Below are 20750 nucleotides of genomic sequence, written 5' to 3'. Positions count from 1 at the left end.
CTCATCCCTGGAAGTTTTACAATGCATAAGTTAATTTTGTTAGATCTAAAGTTGTAACTCGCATATGGCAGCTGAAATTCCAGATTCAAAAGCGTCTCTGTCATGTTTGGCTACTTTTTTTTTTTAGAAACCAACTTATATTTTACAACGAAACACCCAGGAAAAAACGCCTTTCACATTTTGGAACCGGGTATTGAGTAGGCAGTCGCCCCATTTCACAAGCTGGTGTCAATATGACATGGCCCTAAGTGTTAGTTGCTATTGCTAAACTCCTCTCCTTTACTGAGGAAACTTGCCGTGACCACACTAAATTACAGCAGTGTCAATTCAATAACGTTATTCCGCTTCTTTTCGTTGAAAAGATTTAAATTGAGGTGGCTTCATGGTTAATCAACCTCTAGCTTGTGTGAATACTTATACTGTACCTGTACACTGGTCGTTACCGTAGCAGTTATTTTTGTCTGTCTAGCCATTAATTTTCCAGGGTGTGAAAGGAACTAGATCTAGTAAAATGTTAGTCTATAGGACACGAAGCAACACCAAAAAGAAATGTGCTCCAATTGTTAGACCATTATATGAAGTATGCGAAAGATTATCGGGTGTCTTGGTAATATTGTTATTAATGTCGGCTCCGACAGGCAGTGGCCTAAAATGAGAAAATCTCCTGAATGAATATTTTATACAATGTTCCTGAAATATTAAACTGCCTAACCTTCACCTATCCTTAAGTCTGTTGGGCAGACCACACAAGAGTTGTCGACATCTTTCTCCATTCCTATTTGTCTTGGATATACCCCTCTTTCAATGGCTGGCAGGCCTGTGCATTTTATTTCCCATCACTTTGTCTGCTGCTTCTTTTTCCTGGTACTGTTCTCTGAAGGTAGGTCTTTGCAAGCCCCGAAGACCTTGTAACATGACCATAGAGTTTTTTTTTTTCACAATAGTTAGGTCATCGTGGGGTCCAATTGCTTTTTATCGTAACCCTTCTCCAAGCTCTTCGTTTGTGATGCGGTCTACTTTGTTACTAAGGATTTTGGTGTCAAGCGCTATGCTTTTGTCTTTCCATATTGCTTTTTGTTTTGTAATTGCTGCTGTAAATTGTGCAATTCAGGTCAGTGCTGGTAGACAGTACTGATTTGATTTTGATTTTAAGCACATCGGAACAATTTAGGCCATGTCGTGCCTGCATTCCCTTAAGGACTACCGGTATCTCTCTCTCTCTACATAACAAGGGCTAAATTCTATACAGTTAAATCATTAAAATCAAGGTCTATTCACAGTTAAAATAGTAAAGGTAGCAGAAATTTAATAATTTGGTAAAAATCTAATGTAAATAGTGCATGTTCACAAATTCATAAATCAGATCTTCGTAGACAACCCCACTTCCCGGATAAAGCCCAGTACCTTCCCAGGGTCGACATTGTAGTAGTACTACTAGTAGGCTTCATCCTACACACTTAGTGATCATAAGGGCTCATAAGGCCTATATTTCTTACAAGGATATAGAGCATGCGTACAGATATCGATATTTTATCAAACTTAACAATGATTTTGAGAACAAGTAGACCTAGAATTAGATACCCAACGTGATATACAATTTGTGGGCTGGATTGTAAAGAAACGTTTGGGCCGATAATGTAGTTTGTGCAATCTATGATTTACCGGTACTTAGTAAAGATCTATAGCCTATCTACACGATTCACACATTGAAAGCTAAGTTTTAAGATTAATTAATCTTGCCTTTTTTTAATTACAATACCTCAAGTCTTACATTCCGATTGGGTTTTATGTTCCAATAAAAAAAATATCTAATATTCATTAGTTAAGAGCAAAATAATCGCTCTATTGTCAAATGATTTTTTTATGTGTAAAAGAAGGTAATGTCTTTTAAAGATTTTTTTCTTTTGTAACCACCGGGGTAGCCTACTTGGGTTTATGGATGTGCTGTGTATGGTATCGATAATCTAAATACGCGCACTATGGTATGGCACGGTATTCTGGAAACAATGTTGACAATATAAATTAAGTCTTTGATCCAGATTTTAAATGTTATTGTGCATTAATTATATATTATTTACCGGCATAAAATACCCGGTAATTATATATTATAACCTATTATGAATCTAAAAAAAAAAAAAAAATAGGGCGGGGGGTCATAACAAGGTACCGTAGGCCTTGTATCAAAATAATATCTCGAGTTGGAACAATGAGCACTGACCCATAAATGTAATGGCATATTAACTTGTGATTAACGCATAGCTCTTCTCTCTGTACCGGTACGAATTTGGCTCACAACAGACACAGTCGACACAGATTAACTGAGATTATCATTATGTTGATTAGATCTAGAATCTAGATCATACTAGATGTAGATCTATATATAGATCTAGATCTATTTAGAGTAGATCATCTAGATGAGATCTATTCAAATTGAATCATCATTTTCATGTAGATCTATAATCTCTCTCTCTCTCTCTCTCTATATATATATTAATTATATATATTTAATATATTAAATATAATATATTAAATAATATATTATATTTTTTAATAATTTATAATAATATAATATAGTGAGAATGTAATTAAATATATTTTATTATATATTATATATAATAATTAATTTTATATAGATTATAGATCTATAAATATATTATTATTATCTACTTCTAGATTAAATATTTTATTATAAATTATAATAATTATTGATGAATTATTAAGATCTAGACTAGAGCCTACTAGAGCTAAGAGTAAGAGTCAGTCTAGAAACTAGATCCTCATGGCTCAGCCTCATCCATTCAAAATCAACAATAATCATGACATCATCATCATGGACATGGTTACATTTTACATGATGATCATCTGATTGAATATTATTATTTATTATATTGATGAATCTTTCCATTGTTGACAATGACGACTCTAGTCACGTCTAGTGTCTCTAGACTGTCATTAGTGATGCTTAGTGAAGTTGACTCAGCAGAGTTAGAATACTCAGACTCAAGTCTCAAAGTGAGTCAAAGTATCATAACTTAAGCCTAGCTAGGTCATAAGAATTAAAGTAAAGTATTAAAAAATGGGTCTAACTCTAGTCACTCTAGTCAAGTCTAGTGACTTAAATACTGTCTTAACTAGTGAAGTCTAATTAGATCTAGTTAATTCTAGAATCTAGTTACTATTTTATTTTTATTAATAGTCTTATCTAAGACTAAGTCTGCTGTATAATTGATCCTTAAGACTAAGACTGCTTTATTGATGGAAATTTGTTGTGATTTCAAGGACTCTTTTCTCATATACAGAACAGACAACACAACAGAAACATAGGCCTACACATATCATAGTATACATATGATAGAATTTCTAATAGAATAGACACAACATAATGGACCTCATTCACCAATCGTAAACAAACAACATTTAGTCACGTGATCATATTGATTAAACAACGAAAAAAAAAACTGTCACGTGACAGCCACTATGTACTAATATTAGATATCTATCGTAATTTGTATAGAAGAGATAGAGAACCACGTGGCAAAATATTGTTTGTTTATGATTGGTGAATGAGGTCCATTGACATTTATAAAGAGTTCATTCAGCGACTACACACGCCTCACATGGCATCTTGGTCTTTTTCAGCATCAACAAGTGACAATGACAATGATATAGTAATATAGTCTGACCGAATAAGGAACAAATGTGTTTTTGTACCACTGTTATCATCAGTCATCATGTTTTAAGTTTAAACTTATAATTTTTTATTATAGACTATATAGATAGTATAGACTATTAAATATATTTCTAGTTACTGAGTTTTATCTTTGTCTTTTACTAGTTTTACCTATAGACTATAGATATAGGTAGGTCTAGAATAGTCTAGATCTATAACTACTATAAGTTACTAGTCTAAGTCAAGAATGATAAAAATCTATAGTCTAAAATCCTTACATAGATTTTTAAGTTATAAGTAGGCCTACCGGTAGAATAAGTATTACTAAATCTATGAAGTACTAGATTCTATTATATAAGTTTAGACATAGTCTGTGATTCTGTTTTGTTACTTTACCAGTAAATTAAGTAATGTATTGTCAGTATTGTATCTTCTTATTCTTTTTTATTGGAGTTAGTATAGATGACTAGATAGACAGACCTATATTATTAATATTATAATAAATAGATTCTATAGAATTCTAGATCTAGTTACCAGTAGTAGGATTTGATTAGTAGATCTGTTTGGTTGGGCTTAGTATTCTAGATCTAGTCATTTAATTATTTTTTTTTTTTCAGTTATTGAATTTCTCCAGTCATAGTTACGATCCTAAAGTATGGTATGGACAGTGTTTTCTTTTTACTTTTTTTAATGAAATTTAATGGTACACTTTGCAAAGTCAAAGAATTGAGAATAACACTTATTTTTGTTAATTTAGGTTAAATTATTTTTTATTTTTTAAAATAAAAACTAATAATAATTAAACATTTAGCATTATTTATTTTCAACTATATAATGAATATAAAATACTGACATTTATAAACTATAAACATGAATATGAAAAAAATGAGGTTTAATGTTTTTGAATATATTGATGGTAATGTGTCCTTGAAGAGCATACACATTTTTTAATATAAAACACAATATTGCTAAGCTGATTTGCAATATCTGGTGTGACATCATACCTGTTTCTGAGCTTCTGTCTTTGTTGCAACATAATAAGAAAATGTGCTTTGCACAAATGGTTTTTAGGAAACTTATTATAATGATATCTTATTTTCAATTTGAAATATTGATTGGGGTACTCTTAAGAGAAACTCGACCAAAATTCATTTACTTGTTGATATTTGTATCCTTGTTTCAAATTAGATTCAGAAACTATATCAGTTCAAAGTTTATATTGATGACTGATGTTGTTCTTGAATTAATAAAATCAATTTTTCTTTTCTGCATTAATTAATTAATTTATGTGTAAATATCTTCCATCTCCGATGCCTAAGGTGGATCTTTAAAATAAAGTGGCAATATAAAATAACCAATGAGGGAGTGCTGCGAAGAGCAGGGTGCCATTACATCCGATCTGTTATCAGCAGCAGACGCCTTGACTGACTTGTTCACATTTATAGAATACCACAAGGTCGACTTCCACGAGACATTCTATGTGGTGATCTAACTGAAGGTTGGAGAGCCACTGGTTGTCCACTTTTAAGGTATACAGAATGTATACAAACGCGACACGAAGCCCTTCAAAATCTACACTAACTGTTGGGAAAAAGTAGCACTGATAGATCCTAATGGAGAGCAAGCATAAAGAAAGGATCTCGGAGTGCAGATGCCATACACAACAGTAGTAAAAAGAAGGGTGAAAGTTCAACAGTCCCTGGTGATTACAGATGCCCAACCTGTAATAGCAACTGTGTATCAGGGATTGGTCTCTTTAGTCACACAAGAAGTTGCAAAGGGAAAGGACAGTCTCTAAAGACGTAAAATGCCACAATTTATGTGTAGGACTACTAGTTCATTGCTCCAACACTGGTTTAGTATATCCAAATATAGAGCTACTTGAGGTAGTACCAGTAAGGCTAAAAAATGTGATCTTTTTAATGACTAAAGATAGATAGCCTGTACATGAAATATTTATGATATGCTACTATTATATTATAACTATATATGTAATATTGTATAGTATATTATATTCATACTCTACTCTACATTGACATAAATAAATACAGTGCTTTTTTTTTTTTTGTGATCGTACCTTCACCTTTTTCAACGTGGGGAAAAATTATTACTTTTCTTGCATTTTAATGTTTATTATTGATAGATTAGTGGTTTAAATTAGGCAATCCATCACTGAGTACCGTGTACCAGCATCTATATTTTTATTTTTTTTTAACAAAAAAAGCAATGAATAAATACATACACAAAACATGCTACATGTTATATAAATAAATAAATACAATAAAACTCATGGAAACAAAACATAGTTTTGCAATGAACATCCCTTAATATTATAACACAACTCTCTTGTGCCCATTAGTACAAACAATACAGCTGTAAGTAGACAGAATGACAACATTTTTTAAAATGATGCTGTTATTAATTTAACTTAATTGCTTAAAAGTGCTTTAATGATTTTTTTTTTAAATGTTGGGTATATAGTGACTTGGTACTAGTTCATCTGATATTCATAGTAATTTTCTATCTTCTTTAAATTTTGTGTTATGTTTAGTCTATGCACAAGAAATAGACTAATCAGGGATGCATAACTTTGTTAATTTTTTTTTTTTAAAGACATTTGTTTAAATAAAAATCTATCTATTAGGTAATAAACAAAACAGCCCAGAAGATTTTTTAAACTAAAAGAATATTTTTTTTTACTAAACCAGGGTGAATAAACATATAAACCACTTAGTTACTTATCAAAGAGCCAGAGTTTGAATTTATGTTGAGGTTTGCTTGATATATATATATATATATATATATATATATATATATATATATATATATATATATATTGAGAGAGAGAGAGACAAATATATGGATGTGGTAAAATATATAGGTCACAGCTAGATCTGCATAGCCATGGGAAATACTGCATTCCTCATTAATCTTCAGATTTGAAAACAAGCCTTATTATATAGGCCTATATATATATATATATATATATATATATATATATATATATATATATATATATATATATATATATATTGTGTGTGTGTGCACTAGTGGTTGGTTTCATCCAGTACATTCAGCTCACTGTCACCCATCCCCAATAAATTTTCCTCAGAAAATTAGCTGTTAAAAGGTATTGTTGGTTTGTTCTCTTTGTTAAACCATAATACAGCGAGCTAAGTAGAGTACATTGATTGATTGTTGCACAGCTATAAAATTCTGTTTAAAATTTGATTTTTTTTATGACACTTTATCATAAGCTTTACAATACACATATTTAAATGATTTAGATTTTTAAAATTAGAAACAAACTTATCATTTGAAAACACCATACTTCTCAAATTTCTCCCAGCTGTAGTTTGCTGACTTCTGTGTAAAAAAAAATATTCTGTATCTTATCTTACAACAATCATTATCTTACAACAATCACGCTCATGAAGGATGCATGTGTGCTATACTTACTTCAAATATCCCTAGCATATAAAATATTATTGGCCAGTGCTGCTTCTTTTTTTTTAAAGACATAATTTCATATCCATATTAGCCAATGTCACTCCTTTGTAATACAGCCTTGTCTTTGTCACTGCTTTGTAATACAACCTTGTCTTTGTCACTGCTTTGTAATACAACCTTGTCTTTGTCACTGCTTTGTAATACAACCTTGTCTTTGTCACTGCTTTGTAATACAACCTTGTCTTTGTCACTGCTTTGCAATACAACCTTGTCTTTGTCACTGCTTTGCAATACAACCTTGTCTTTGTCACTGCTTTGTAATACAACCTTGTCTTTTGTCACTGCTTTGTAATACAACCTTGTCTTTGTCACTGCTTTGTAATACAGCCTTGTCTTTGTCACTGCTTTGTAATGCAGCCTTGTCTTTGTCACTGCTTTGTAATACAGCCTTGTCTTTGTCACTGCTTTGTAATACAACCTTGTCTTTGTCACTGCTTTGTAATACAACCTTGTCTTTGTCACTGCTTTGTAATACAGCCTTGTCTTTGTCACTGCTTTGTAATACAGCCTTGTCTTTGTCACTGCTTTGTAATACAACCTTGTCTTTGTCACTCCTTTGCAATACAACCTTGTCTTTGTCACTCCTTTGCAATACAACCTTGTCTTACATGAGCTTTTCTTACTTTGAATGAAAATAATGAGAATAAGTGTGTTGTAGATGCAATAAAGGATAAAGTTCACACTCAGAAACCTTAAGGCGATCCCCAGGACCCCTTTGATGGCTGGAGGGGGGAACCTGCTGCCTCTCTAATACTGTCTTTAGAATTTTTTTTTGTCTTCTAGTATACAAAACACTAAGAAACACTATTTCATTTTTCTTCATTACATTTTCATCACTTCCTGCACTCCTCAGACCAGACCTGGGAACGATGCATTTTTTTTATTGGGGGGTGGGCCACTGGCAAAAGTTTGAGAAACACTGGTCTAAAGACTGTTGCAGTTTTATGACTCTGAGTGAGAATCAATTGTCCCCCTGATATAATGTAGAAATACATATAGTAATGACACAAATAATTATTCTTTTTATTATTATTTTTTTTTTGCTGTGATCCATTATCCTCGTTATGCAGTACACAAAACATACTACAACTATTGATATAGGATCTCATTTTCGCAGCTCATTTTGTACTCCCTGCAATACCGGTAGGCCCTACCTCATTGTTTTCTGAACCAACCGCCCGTCTCTCTCTTTCAATCTAGCAAGTAGTCTGTAAGTACAAGAAACAAAGTGAGACGAGCTGGCTTCAAACGACAATATCATCGCAAAATATGTGACTGGGGCTAATCACATTTACACGGATGACAAAGGAATGTTCAGATCCATGTCGCTGGTACACAGCTGACTGTCCCGTTTTATATTACCTTATCTTATAAAATACCGACTTTACTTAAAAAAATAAAAAGAATTTGATTACACCATACGCGTTATGCATCTAGTCATGCATGTTAACCAATGACTTAAATTCTGCCAAGTCACTGGTTTTCCTGGCTGGATCAGGCAACCCATTCCATGCTCTAATAGCACCAGGAAAGAAGGAGCATTTGTACAAATTTGTCCTAGCATATGGAACGAGGAATGTGCCTTAATCTTAGTGTCTTTTGACTATTTGATTAGATTTTGATTTTGTATTTGAAGATTATGGTTCAGTGTTTTATGTATAATTGCTACTTTACTTTTAAAAATTCTATCCTAAAGGCTTTCTAAATTTATTGATTTTACTAAAGCCGTTACTCTAGTCAAATGTGAATATTTGTTTGTAATGAATCTCACTGCTCTATTTTGTGTCTGTTCCAGTTTCTTGGCTGGTGATATAGTGGCAAATTTTTGATATGTTGATGAAATTTCAACAAAAAAAAAAAACAAAACAATAACTTTAACACACAAACACACACACATATATATATATATATATATATATATCGTATTTGTGCGTGTGCATAGGTTTCTTCTTCTTTGGTGTCACACTGTTCGCGCACCCACCTACCCAGTGACGTCACTGGTGTGCCCCCAAATTCGTCGATACATGCTCCCAAACGCAATATAAAACCGTTCCTTTAAAAGCGCGTCTTTCGCTATAGTCATCCACTAGATCTACAAAAAGGTCGCTGCTGTTTATTGGCACCTGATGGTGTGCGACCTTGGTAAACCCATTATATCATCCAAAATAAAAAAAATACGGTTCTCTAGATGCGCTTGTAGAAAGTTGTACCAGGTTCAGGGTCATGTTGTACTTCGTCATGTGTGGTATATGTGAAAGCGCGTGGGTTGAACATGATCACATGTAAGAATAGTCTGTCACGACTTCTCAGCGCCACGTATTTTTTTCTTCTCATAAATCATTTCTAGATATCGGATTGTCGTCTCGAAAGTCCCGGGTTCAAGACCTGCCCGTTGCCGTCCCGATATAGGTATGGGCTAGGATGTACTAATCTTCATTTCTGAAGGAACATTTGAAACCTTTAAAATTTAAATTTTCCTTTAAAAAATTCAAGTGTATGTATGGCGAATAGTTGACAAAAAAATCTTTTTAACACTTGATTAGAAGGAGATAAAAGTTACATCTCATCACGTTTCCCCTTCTTTCCCGCCAACACAACTGTCACCATAGTTCTCAAAGGGCATACGAATGGAAAAGCTGAAACCTATACCGCCCTCCAGTTTATATATCTGTAAAAGTTCCTACATTTGTCTACTCATTGAGATCTGCTTCTCCAGCTGATGAAGTTTAGTTAGTAGGGGGGCATCACAATAATAACCCACGAGGATAAAGTATGAAATAACATTTTGTCTAAACGACTTCGATCCATGTGTCCACACATCTAGGACAATAACCGCTCTGGCCTTCTTCTATTGTTCCAAACTACGTTTCTCCTCTGTCTTACTGGTCACGGATTAGATAACGGGAACTTCGCTGATAAGGCTATGTAGAGGGGGTGGGGTGGGGAGAAGTCCAGCGGGAAGAAACCACGAGTGCAGTAATGAACGCTTACATTTATGGTGTAGAGCTGTGCCACAATGTAGTTGTCTGCATGTCTGTCGCCTCTGTCCCACACGTGCTGTGTCACAATGTAGTTGCCTGCATGTCTGTCGCCTCTGTCCCACACGTGCTAGACGCGTGCCACGTGCGCTGAACGTCTTGGATCAGGATCAGACTTCACCAAACACTTACAAAAACAAACATTGTAAGTAGATTTCTAATAGTGCGGTAGCCTTAGGCCTTGGTATTTAGAGTTAGTTGAACGTCTTGGATTAGGATCAGACTTCACCAAACACTTAACAGTCTTACAAAAAACCATTGTAAGTAGATTTCTAATAGTGCGGAAGCCTTAGTCCTGATATTTAGAATTTAGAGTTAGTTGTCAGTTGGACTGAGTCTAGATCTGTTTTTTTTTTTCTACTGTTCTCGGCTTATGTGAAAGACAACAGTAGGCCTAAGTGTTTTTTTTTTTGTTTTTTTTTTTAGGTCTTAGCGTAACTTGATGAAATGTGTTATTGTTGAAACTATAGCGGATTAGAAATCACCTGTGTTCGAAAACTTCAGATCAGAAGCAAAAGGCATTTAAGTTTGTCTATGTTTGCTAATCAGGGCCGGATGTTACGACAGAGCAAGACTGTGCAGCAGGGCCTCATCCTTTTTAGGGAAACTCCACATTTCAAAAATTTTATATTAAGACTGCTATTGTTTGCATATTTCTTATTTTCCTTCTTTTTTTTTATACAGACCTGACTGTCAAATGTTTTGACATGTAAAGTTAGACCTCATGGCTAGCAAAGATGAGCCCCAAGGCCATTGTAGCACTTATTGCAATGATGGTACCAGTCACTGCCATGATGTCAAAGTAACCCAAGATGCTCACCACTACAATGAGGGCATTAATCACAGCACAGGTGTCAATAACTGCCAGGATGTTTGTCAGTGCAGTGACACTGAACTCAATGATGGCACCTGTCACTGCTATGACTTAAATATCTGCCATGACATTTGCCAGAGACATGGCCCAAGTCATCCCAAAAATGACACTTATCATTGCCACAACACAAACTCCCACCACAGTGACACCTGTCATTGCCATGGTGACAGCAGCATCCATGACACCTGTCAGTGCAGTGGCAATGTGGGGAACAATTACATCAGTCGTCCTGACTGCTATCATGAAATCAGCGGCCAAGCTTCTGATAGACCTTATGAATCAACAGAGAGCATGCCCATTTTTGGAAAATACATTCTCTTGCTCTGTGGGACTGTCACATTTGGCCTGTCCATCTCGCTGCCTATTTCTTTATCAGTAATGTTCCTCGAATGGCAAGATGCCTTTCAAGTTACCAGAGCTCACACGGCTGCTGTACACTCCACTTGTATTGGGATTATATTTTCTGGAGGTATCTATCACTTTTTTTTCTATAGCAATAATCATTATTTGTCAAACTGCTGCATACATAGCCAGGAGTATTACTTGGTAGATTATTTGGACTAACTTGAAATTGTGGTAATTTGCCTTCAACTTCAATCTATTTTTAAAGGATCATAATGGTGAGTACCTGGTGTGAAAAAGAGGTGCAGTGGCTAAATGGTCAAGTGCTTGGCTTCCAAACTGAGGAGTCCTGATGAAGACTGGGATTCTAATTTTGGTATCTTTAGGGCCCCTCCAAGTCCACCCCACTCTAATGGGTACTTGACATTAGTTGGGTAAAAGTAAAGATGGTTGGTGGTTGTGCAAGCCACATGACACTCTTCCTAATTGCGGGCCAAAGAAACATGTCCTTTATATCATCTGCCTCATAGATCGTGAGGTCTGAAATGAGAACTTCACTTTTTGCTTTTTGACCTGGTGAGGTGAACTTTGCAAAATAAAAACACTTTCTATGGTTAGCATTCTAACCTTATTATCATGTCAAAAAATCTACAATGTAAAGCCTGCTTTGAAATAATTTAATTTGAGATTGCTTTAATATTTTAATAAGTCTAGTATAGAGAAGTGATAATGCTTACTTTTTATTATGGCTTGCACCGTATTTTTAATTTAAATTTGTATTATTTGGCAGGAATTATTGCTGGATTCCTTATGGATAAGTTTGGCGCTCGAGCAACATGCCTGATTGGATCTTTTCTTGCTTCCTTTGGACTCTTTTTGGGATTTTTTGCTACCAACATAGACTTCCTCATAGCCACCACTGGGGTTTTGACAGGTAAGCTTTCTCTTAGCAACCATAAAAAAACATTGAGTTTATGTATAGAATAATGTAAATTACCTACCCTCAATGTTAGCATCAGCTAAAATACTGAATTAATTTTTGTAATTTTGTCAAACCTTGTTTCTCAGACAAGTCTTTGCATAATACCATCTTTTTCTCAAAGCAGAAACAGTCTGTTTTGTTATGATTGATAACCATATCAGCTGTTGATTATTAACTTAAGTGTTGATTGTTTATATCTCCAGGATTATGTTGTTTATATCTCCAGAATTATATTGTTTGTATCTCCAGAATGATATTGTTTATATCTCCAGAATTATATTGTTTATATCTCCAGAATTATATTGTTTATATCTCCAGGATTATATTGTTTGTATCTTCAGGATCTGGTTTTTGTTTGCTTCAGCTGCCATGTATGCCTTGTATTTCCAAACCATTCACCAAATACAGAAGTCTGAGTATATCTGTTTGTTCCTTTGGTGCTGCAGCCATGAACCTAATATTTCCTCACATGTATAGACTTCTTATTGAGCACTTCAGGTTAGAATTCCTATTTTTTTTCTTTTCACTGGTTGAGTCTGAATGATCTTTGTTGAAGCAAGACATATGGTTTGTTTAACAGGATTTAGTTGTGCTACAATTTAATAGATTAGGTTGTCAATGTTGTGTTTGAAAAAAAAAATGTATATTTTATTAAAACATTTAGTTTATGGAACCTATTAAAGAAATATATGATATTTGTGTGTCTTTTTTAGCTAGATGTTTACTTTTAGTTTGTGAGTTAGGAAAATTGTAAACTGATTTAGTTACCATTTTTATGCTTCATTATGATTTCACATTGTTGTGATAGCCATTATTACTAATATTCTTGGAAATTATATTTCTCTAAATCATACTATAATTGTGTGTAATCTGCAGCTGGCGAGGTGCCTATCTCATTATTAGTGGTCTGGCTTTCAACACTTGTGTCACAAGTTTCATCATGACATCAACAGTCAGAATTAAAAAATGTGTGCCTCCTGCACCCTGTGAGGAAAAGTTACTTTTTCATGTCAAAGATATTCACTACAGCAAAACTGCAGAGAATGGTAGCGATGGTGACTGTGTAAATGTCAGCCACAATTTTGAATTTGCAGTTGATAAGAAATCAGAGCCAAATTTAGATTTGATTGCTTTGTGCATTGAAGAGAAAACATCTCAGAACATAGGGAGAAATAGCATTCAAGTTGTTAGAGAAATGGATTCCCCAGGCAATCAAAAGACTACTGTAGTTTCATTTGTTAGAGCTAAAATGTCAAAATTGTTAGTTTATTTACAAGGCTCAGACTGGAACTTCTTACGTGACCCAGTGTTTCTTCTATATTTACTGTGTCTTGGCATTACCCTTGGCAGTTTATTTGCTTGCTTTGTTCTTTTGATGGATGTGGCCAGGACTAAAAATTATGACCGTTCAACTGGAGCCATATTTATACTGACTGCCTCTGTGGCTAACATAGGTGGGAGATTTGTGGTCTGCCTTTTGAACTTGTCACAGCGGTGTCACAGCTTCGTAATCTTGTGTGCGTTTGGCGGCATAGCCAGTGTTGCCATGATACTTCTTGGCTTTATCACAGACTATGTCTACATTCTGATCTGTCTGGTCTTCATAGGTGGTGGCATTGGTGGGATGGTCAGCATCTATCCCAAATGTGCACTGGACATTAGCATGGCCTGCTCTGGATCATATCCTCTGGCCTTAGGGGTCACCTGCACGAGTGAAGGGATCTTTGACTTTATTGTTCCTGTGGCTATAGGTATGTATGTTACTAATAGTAGACCCAAAATTGCTAGTTTATTAAAAATATATTCAAGCTAATTGTTTTATTATCAGAGATGTTCACTTTTGGGCAATTTGAAATGCAATCAGATTGCTTTCCTTATAATGTAAAAAAAAAACTAATTCCTGTTTACATTTTCTTTGGATGTCAAATTTAACTCTTTCTCACCTAATCGATGTTACCATCGTTAATTTGACCCCATTCTTTCAATCAAATTAAAGATATTACTGTCAATGCTTAAAAAGTCAAATATTTTGTTTTCTTTCCTCCCAAAATGTTTTTAATTGCTCAAAAGTTAATCTTGAATTGTTTCCCTTTGGAAAACCTTAAGATTTTTTATTTTTATTTTCAGTCATGTCAATGTGTTTTTACCAGAAAAGGGTGGGGGCTCAAAAAGGATCTTTTTTCTTTATATTAATTTCCTGGAAGGTAGTGACAAGGGATAATGAGCTCATAATAATACTTTTTAATAGATATCTTAGATATCTTATATACAAGTTTTGTAAGAATATGAATGTCTATAATAAAAGATACTTTTATTTCGATTTAAATCATACAATATTACCTTGATCTTGGTAATATTGGTATTGTCCATTCTGAAAGATTTCATTTTTAAACTGCATAATAACAAATGAAAATAAAGTTTTGGTTTCATAAATATCAAATTTTTTTTTTAATCTAAAAAGGGTGTGCATTCCCCTTTAATTTTATACCAAATATAACATTTTCTGCCCGCAAGTGAACAAACAAAAAAAGTTATTGAAGTTAAATCATAACATGTTAGTGAAATACCAATTAGCAAAATGGATAATTCCATAGAAACTTGGAAAATAATTATGGAGAGAAAGAGTTCATCTCTTTAAAGTGGGGGCTTTAAGTTCAACATAAAGTGAAAGTGCAAAACTCAATGTTTACTGAAAAATTTAATTTAGTACTTGTATAGGTTTCTTGTAATTTTTTTTGCTATGTTTATTAAACAAATCAGGTAGTTAGATAAAGCACAAAATGGTAGGCACAAGTTTCTAGGACTGACGGCTTTATTGATCCTTATTGGAAATTTATTGTAATTACAGGGATTTTTTTTTTCAATTAAAAACAAAATTCCACAAAAGAGAACAGACACAACACACAGACGTCTTGATCTTTTTCAATCTCTCTAGTCAACAAGTAGCGCTGATACAGTTTCTCTGAGTAAGGAACATATGAGTTTTTGTGCCATTTGGTTTTTGCCTTTAATGGACTGGGGTCACCCTCTTCATGCCGACTTGATATAGTTGTGATGGAAAGGGTCATTGTTGTCTTCTAAAATTTTTCCAACTTTGCTGAGACATCGTTGTTGAAAAAATGTTTGGAGTATGGTTGGGTTATGTTGTGTTTTTTGACACTCTTTGTATAAAACTGTTCAAGCAACAGTTTGGATAATTCGTTAAGTTGCCAACTAGTTATTGCATATGTGAGAAGATTTCTACACAATAAAAATTAACCAAAATGTTCTTCTTTAATCTAAAACTGTTCAGTTTGTACACGAATAGCCATTGTGGGACTTTCTTTCAGTGAATGATATACTTGTATCATAAGCTATACATTTAGGGCCACCAACACCTAAAATGGATTCAATCTTGTTGAAGAAGGAGGAACGGAAAAATTGCCTTATGTTGATTGCAAGAGGACCCATATCTTAAATAGATTTAGGGCTTTATCAAGTCTAAATCCGGTCCTGCTTTCTTAGCAAGATTTTCAAGATGGTCTTCCGACAAAAGCATATTATCTAGGATGACAATAAGATATCTGTATGACTGACTTGAAGCATTGGTATATTGTTTATCAAAGAGTTCATGTATTAATTGCTTTTTCCTTCTGAAATCTGTTATGAGTTCTTTTGTTTTTGTGACATTCAGTTCTAAAAAGTTTTCAATGCAGTAGTTTCTAAAGTCTTTACGTGTACTGAACCTAAAGCTGATCCTATAATTAAGGTGAGATGGGACACAACTATGTATTGTTTAGAGTTAAATTATGTTTTGGGTTGTTTCCCCTATTTTATCTAACTTATACAAAGTCTAAGTATATTTATGTATATCAACATGTCTGCAACCTGAATATGTTGACAAATCAATCAATACTTCACCTTCACCTTTTCCTTAGTCTGTTGAACCATTGGGGCACCCCACATGATCTGTCTCCATTCCTTTCTGTCTTTTGTCTTGAATAGAATTTCTTTTTATGACAGGCCATTTTGTAAAGTTATCTTCCCATCACTTTCTATTTCTGACTCTTCTTATTTATCCTGCAACTGTTCCCTGAAGGAAGGTCTTTGTGTGCCCTTAGGACCTTTTAAAGTAAAGTAAAGTTCCCCTTTCAGACCTTGTGGTCTACAGGGCAGATGATGTAAAGGTCATCTGATTCTGTGACCTACGGTTAACCAGGGTGTCATGTGGCCAGCACAACGACCAACCGCCTTTACTTTTCCCCAACTAATGTCAGGTACCCATTAGAGCTGGGTGGACTCAGAGGCGCCTAGGGATTCCGAAATAAAAATCCCAGTCTTCACCAGGATTTGAACCCGGGACTCCCGGTTCAGAAGCTAAGCGCTTTACCGCTTAGCCACCATTTCTCCTTAGGACCTTTTGATATGGCCATAAAGTTTTCATTTGCCTTTTTTTTTACAGTTGTCAGCGGGTCATCGTGGTGCCCAATTGCCACTGATCCCATTTCAAATCTTCATGCGATGTGGTCTTTGTAGGCAATATCTAGTATCCTTCTACAGCATCTCAATGAAATAACTTGAAAATCTGTTCCATTGATTTTGTTTTTGCAGGCTACATGGTAGACGTTTCAGACAACTACATCCTGCCTCTGACAGTTCTCGGCTGTCTATCTCTTCTCATGATGTCTGCACTTATGGTAGTATTTTGTATCCAGCGCTGGAAACAGTGATAAATAATTTTATATACTTGGGACAAGATTTTGTTCCTGGCATTAATTTAGAGTTGTGATATTGGCTATGAACCATGTGTTATAGTTGGTTATCATCTTTGTTATCAAACCAAATCCAGTTCACATTGAATAGTTATTTTTACTTTAACATGCATTTTGTTGCAAATAGTTTTTGTCCTTGTAATTACTTTGAGTTGTCATATTGGCTGTTTACCACATTTATATTTATTGTTATTTTACTATATCTAAAGACTTTAAATAGTTTCTTAAAAAAAGGGTTTTACTGTCCATAAAATTCTATTTAGTCAGTGAAAAACAGATATTTTTTACCATATACTGTACTGTGTTCTTTAAAGTGTAAGTGGCCCTTCATTTTCTGTAGGTCTTATATATATATATAATATATATATAATATATATATATATATAATTATATTACTGTACACATTTTTACATGGAATGTTTTGAGGTGTTAGAATGAATAAATTTAGTTCTGTATTACCCAATATGCACTAAATATTTGTACATATTAACAGATTTCCAGTTATTATAAAAATGGTTTGGCATTGTTCTTAAGTTAGAAGGTAAGGGTTTCTATGTGCAAAGTAGGCTCACCTGTGACCTATATATTTTGCTTCATAACTATACTGAAAGTATAGTAATGTTGTATACTGCGTGAATAATGTTACTCTGACATGCAGCTTATCCATTATACACAGACATGTAACTAACTTGAAAATTGTACATAGATTTTAAATAGTTTAAATTTTTATATATTTGTTATACCCTTCAGTTCTGAATTTATAGCTAATATACTGAGAAAAACAAACACCACCACATCATTTTAACATACTAAATGATTTAAAGTGATACATTTAGATCCATGCGTTGGACACAAGGTAGAATTCAAGGAGTATCAGTCTTGCTGTAACTGTTTAATTAATGAACCTTAATTTCTTTTACATGTAATTTTAGAAGGTAGTGTAAATCTAGTCTCATTTGTTGGTCCTATTGGTTTTACTCAAAGTTGTTGAATATTGGAGTTGATTTGCATCCCTCTATCGATACAATCAAGCATCAAAATATGTTCACACTATTTTTTTTAATGATTATTTTATGTGGTAAGGTGGTGGTTATCAGTATTCTTTGGAAGAACAGGATGAAGTAATGTCTGTATTTTATAAGAAAAGATTATGAGAACAACACAATTTAAAAAAAAATGTTAGCAGAAGTAAAACAAAAATTGTTCCAAGTTTGCACAGACTCTTCTTATAAATTATTGTCATTATTTCAAAAGAAGGTAATTACATCATACGCAATGTTAGTTGAATGTGTATTTTAAAAAGTGGAAAGGTTCTTAAGAGAGGAGGCGGCAGGGCTTATATTGGACAATGGTTTGGAAAATAAAAATCATGGCTGTACAGCAAAACATAAACCAATATTTGAAATCCCCCGCCAATAGCTAGCACTCCTCCCTCCTTTAGTTAGAAAATGGCATAGGTTAAAAATGATAGGCCCTAAATCACAGACATATAGTTAGTTTAACTTTTTGGGGTCCACATGTCAAGATTCTTTTAGTGGACTTTTTGTCAGTAGCAGATCATAGAGGAAGGACTGAGCAGTGAAATGTGAGTGATTGCAATTAAAAATAGTGAAACAGGAAGGGGCATATCAACGTTTGAGACATTTCAATGACCTAATCCGTCTTTTTATATTACAATGGTTGTTTTAGAATTCAATCTTGTGATAACATGACCTGACATACTTTTATTTTTCAGTCCTATAGACTAATGTTAATTTTTTTAAAAATATTATATTTAAAAAAAAAATTTTATGCATATTTATAGCGGCCACTTTAATTTGTCATGCCAAGTTAGTGACAGAAATGAATGAATAATAAAAATAAATGCATGTGATATTAGTGTTTTTTTTTTCATTTCAACACCCCCCTTCCAAAGGACAGTTATGCTGCTCCTAAACTAATAATGTGGAGGCGCGGTGGCTGAGCGGTAAAGCGCTTGGCTTCCATACTGGGGACCGGGGTTCGAATCCTGGTGAAGACTGGGATTTTTAATTTTGGGATCTTCGGGCATCTCTGAGTCCACCCAGCTCTAATGGGTACCTGACATTAGTTAGGGAAAAGTAAAGGCGGTTGGTCGTTGTGCTGGCCACATCTGCCCTATAGACCACAAGGTCTGAAAGGGGAACTTTACTTTTTACTTTTTTTAAACTAATAATGTAGATATACATCAACTATATTGACTTGTACAGCCGGAAAATATATTCCACCTCTTTCTCCCCCCCTTCCCCCGTCGTCTATAAAGTAATCCATGTACGCCTTAGATCTTGATTTGCATATAGAGATCTTTGCTGTAGAGTCTGATGGATCTCATGGTTTGGTTCGTTAAATATTTTGCAAACATCTTTAATTTAGTCATATCGAACTCTAGATCTACATGTAGTGTAGCGACTTCTTTGATAATGTTTACTGTAGTAATGTAGTGTTCTCTAAAAAAATAATAATATGGCTATTCAATTAGTTTATGACGTAGCTTAGAGACCTTTAGAAAAAAAAACACCTCCATCAAACACCTACAAAAAAAAATATTTAAAAAAAATACATGTACAGTTATGTCAAGATTTTGATCGACTTAGATTTGTCCCTTTAGTTATAAAAAGCAAAATATAAAAAATCGTTTTTAAACTAAGCTTATCTAAAGAAAAAGAACTTCGTCTTTAAAACAATATATACCATAATGTACAAGTTATTTCCCTTATTCAATATCAATCAAAATAGTTATCAATAAATAATTGACAAATTGAATATTTTTATTTGTAATAAATAATTGTTTCAACTATCAACTTGATCGGAGAATGCGATAACAATTATTTAAGGGGACTAAACCCGACACATTTAGCCACATATGTGAAGACTGAAGTATTAGTTTCCCTTGTTGCTGTTAAAATAGTTGTGGGAGCAATAACGGGTACACACTTTTTAACAGACAGCTAGAATGACAGACAGACCGAATGAGTTGATGTAAGCTTTGTAAAAATGTATAAAGCAGTAACCAATCCCAGGATTGCAGAAAGTAATCTTGTTAATTTATTTGATTGGCTGTGTATGTGTTGTGCTTACAAATCAATTTACAACACTGGCATATTTAGAACTAACGCGTTCCTTAGAGTTCAATAAAAAGTAGCGACGGGAAAAGTTAACAGAAAAAAAACAAAACATTTCAGACCGAGTCCATGTCCCAAATATAAAAACCAATATCAAGAACAACAAAGTTACGGTTTAAAAACTTGACGAGGACTTTACAACATGAGTTCATAAACTTGGGACCTTTTTTGATCATCGTTCTCCCCTCCCATCTCCTGCAAGCTTTCGGCAGCCACGCAACAAACATGTACCAGCAAAGTCATTGTTGTTAAAAAGAGAACACCTTTCAAACAACTGGGCGTGGCCGGGTGATTGTGTCTCGTTTTTAGTTCGTTGCCAGTTACTGGCGGATCCAGTATGTGAGTGTGTGTGGGGGGGGGTAGGGGCGATCGGACACATTTTATTAAAGAAATCACACAATTTGTATACGAATTTATTAGTTACGTTAATAATATATACTAAT

At 34.0% G+C, this 20750-nt stretch overlaps 1 protein-coding gene across 7 annotated transcripts; it reads left to right on the top strand.

Annotated features, from left to right (window-relative positions):
• Window positions 1–95: 95 nt before the first annotated feature.
• Window positions 96–18014, top strand: LOC106057685 (monocarboxylate transporter 3-like). 7 transcript variants are annotated; one of them, XM_056016546.1, is made up of 8 exons: window positions 96–2448; window positions 4288–4328; window positions 10903–11561; window positions 12225–12368; window positions 12758–12914; window positions 13293–14167; window positions 16090–16164; window positions 17007–18014. In XM_056016546.1, the coding sequence occupies exons 3-7, from the start codon at window positions 10943–10945 to the stop codon at window positions 16119–16121; spliced, it is 1827 nt and encodes a 608-aa protein (XP_055872521.1). In that variant the 5' UTR covers window positions 96–2448; window positions 4288–4328; window positions 10903–10942; the 3' UTR covers window positions 16122–16164; window positions 17007–18014. The 7 variants fall into 7 exon arrangements, with proteins under 7 accessions (XP_055872521.1, XP_055872517.1, XP_055872515.1 ...); XM_056016542.1 differs by lacking the exon at window positions 16090–16164 and adding an exon at window positions 2927–3012 and having other exon boundaries at window positions 97–2448; XM_056016540.1 differs by lacking the exon at window positions 16090–16164 and adding an exon at window positions 2722–3012 and having other exon boundaries at window positions 97–2448.
• The last annotated feature ends 2736 nt before the right edge of the window (window positions 18015–20750 follow it).

Source organism: Biomphalaria glabrata, chromosome 17, assembly GCF_947242115.1.
Source record: "Biomphalaria glabrata chromosome 17, xgBioGlab47.1, whole genome shotgun sequence".
Taxonomy (NCBI): domain Eukaryota; kingdom Metazoa; phylum Mollusca; class Gastropoda; family Planorbidae; genus Biomphalaria; species Biomphalaria glabrata.
The sequence above is the reverse complement of the archived record's forward strand: the minus strand, read 5'-3'. Positions and strand labels throughout refer to the sequence as shown.

Coding starts and splice junctions, on each gene's coding strand:
- LOC106057685 (XM_056016543.1), top strand. CDS start 10,943: ATGGCTAGCAAAGATGAGCCCCAAGGCCATTGTAGCACTTATTGCAAT. Junction 12,915..13,292: donor CTTCTTATTGAGCACTTCAG/GTTAGAATTCCT, acceptor TGTAATCTGCAG/CTGGCGAGGTGCCTATCTCA. Junction 14,168..17,006: donor TATTGTTCCTGTGGCTATAG/GTATGTATGTTA, acceptor TTGTTTTTGCAG/GCTACATGGTAGACGTTTCA.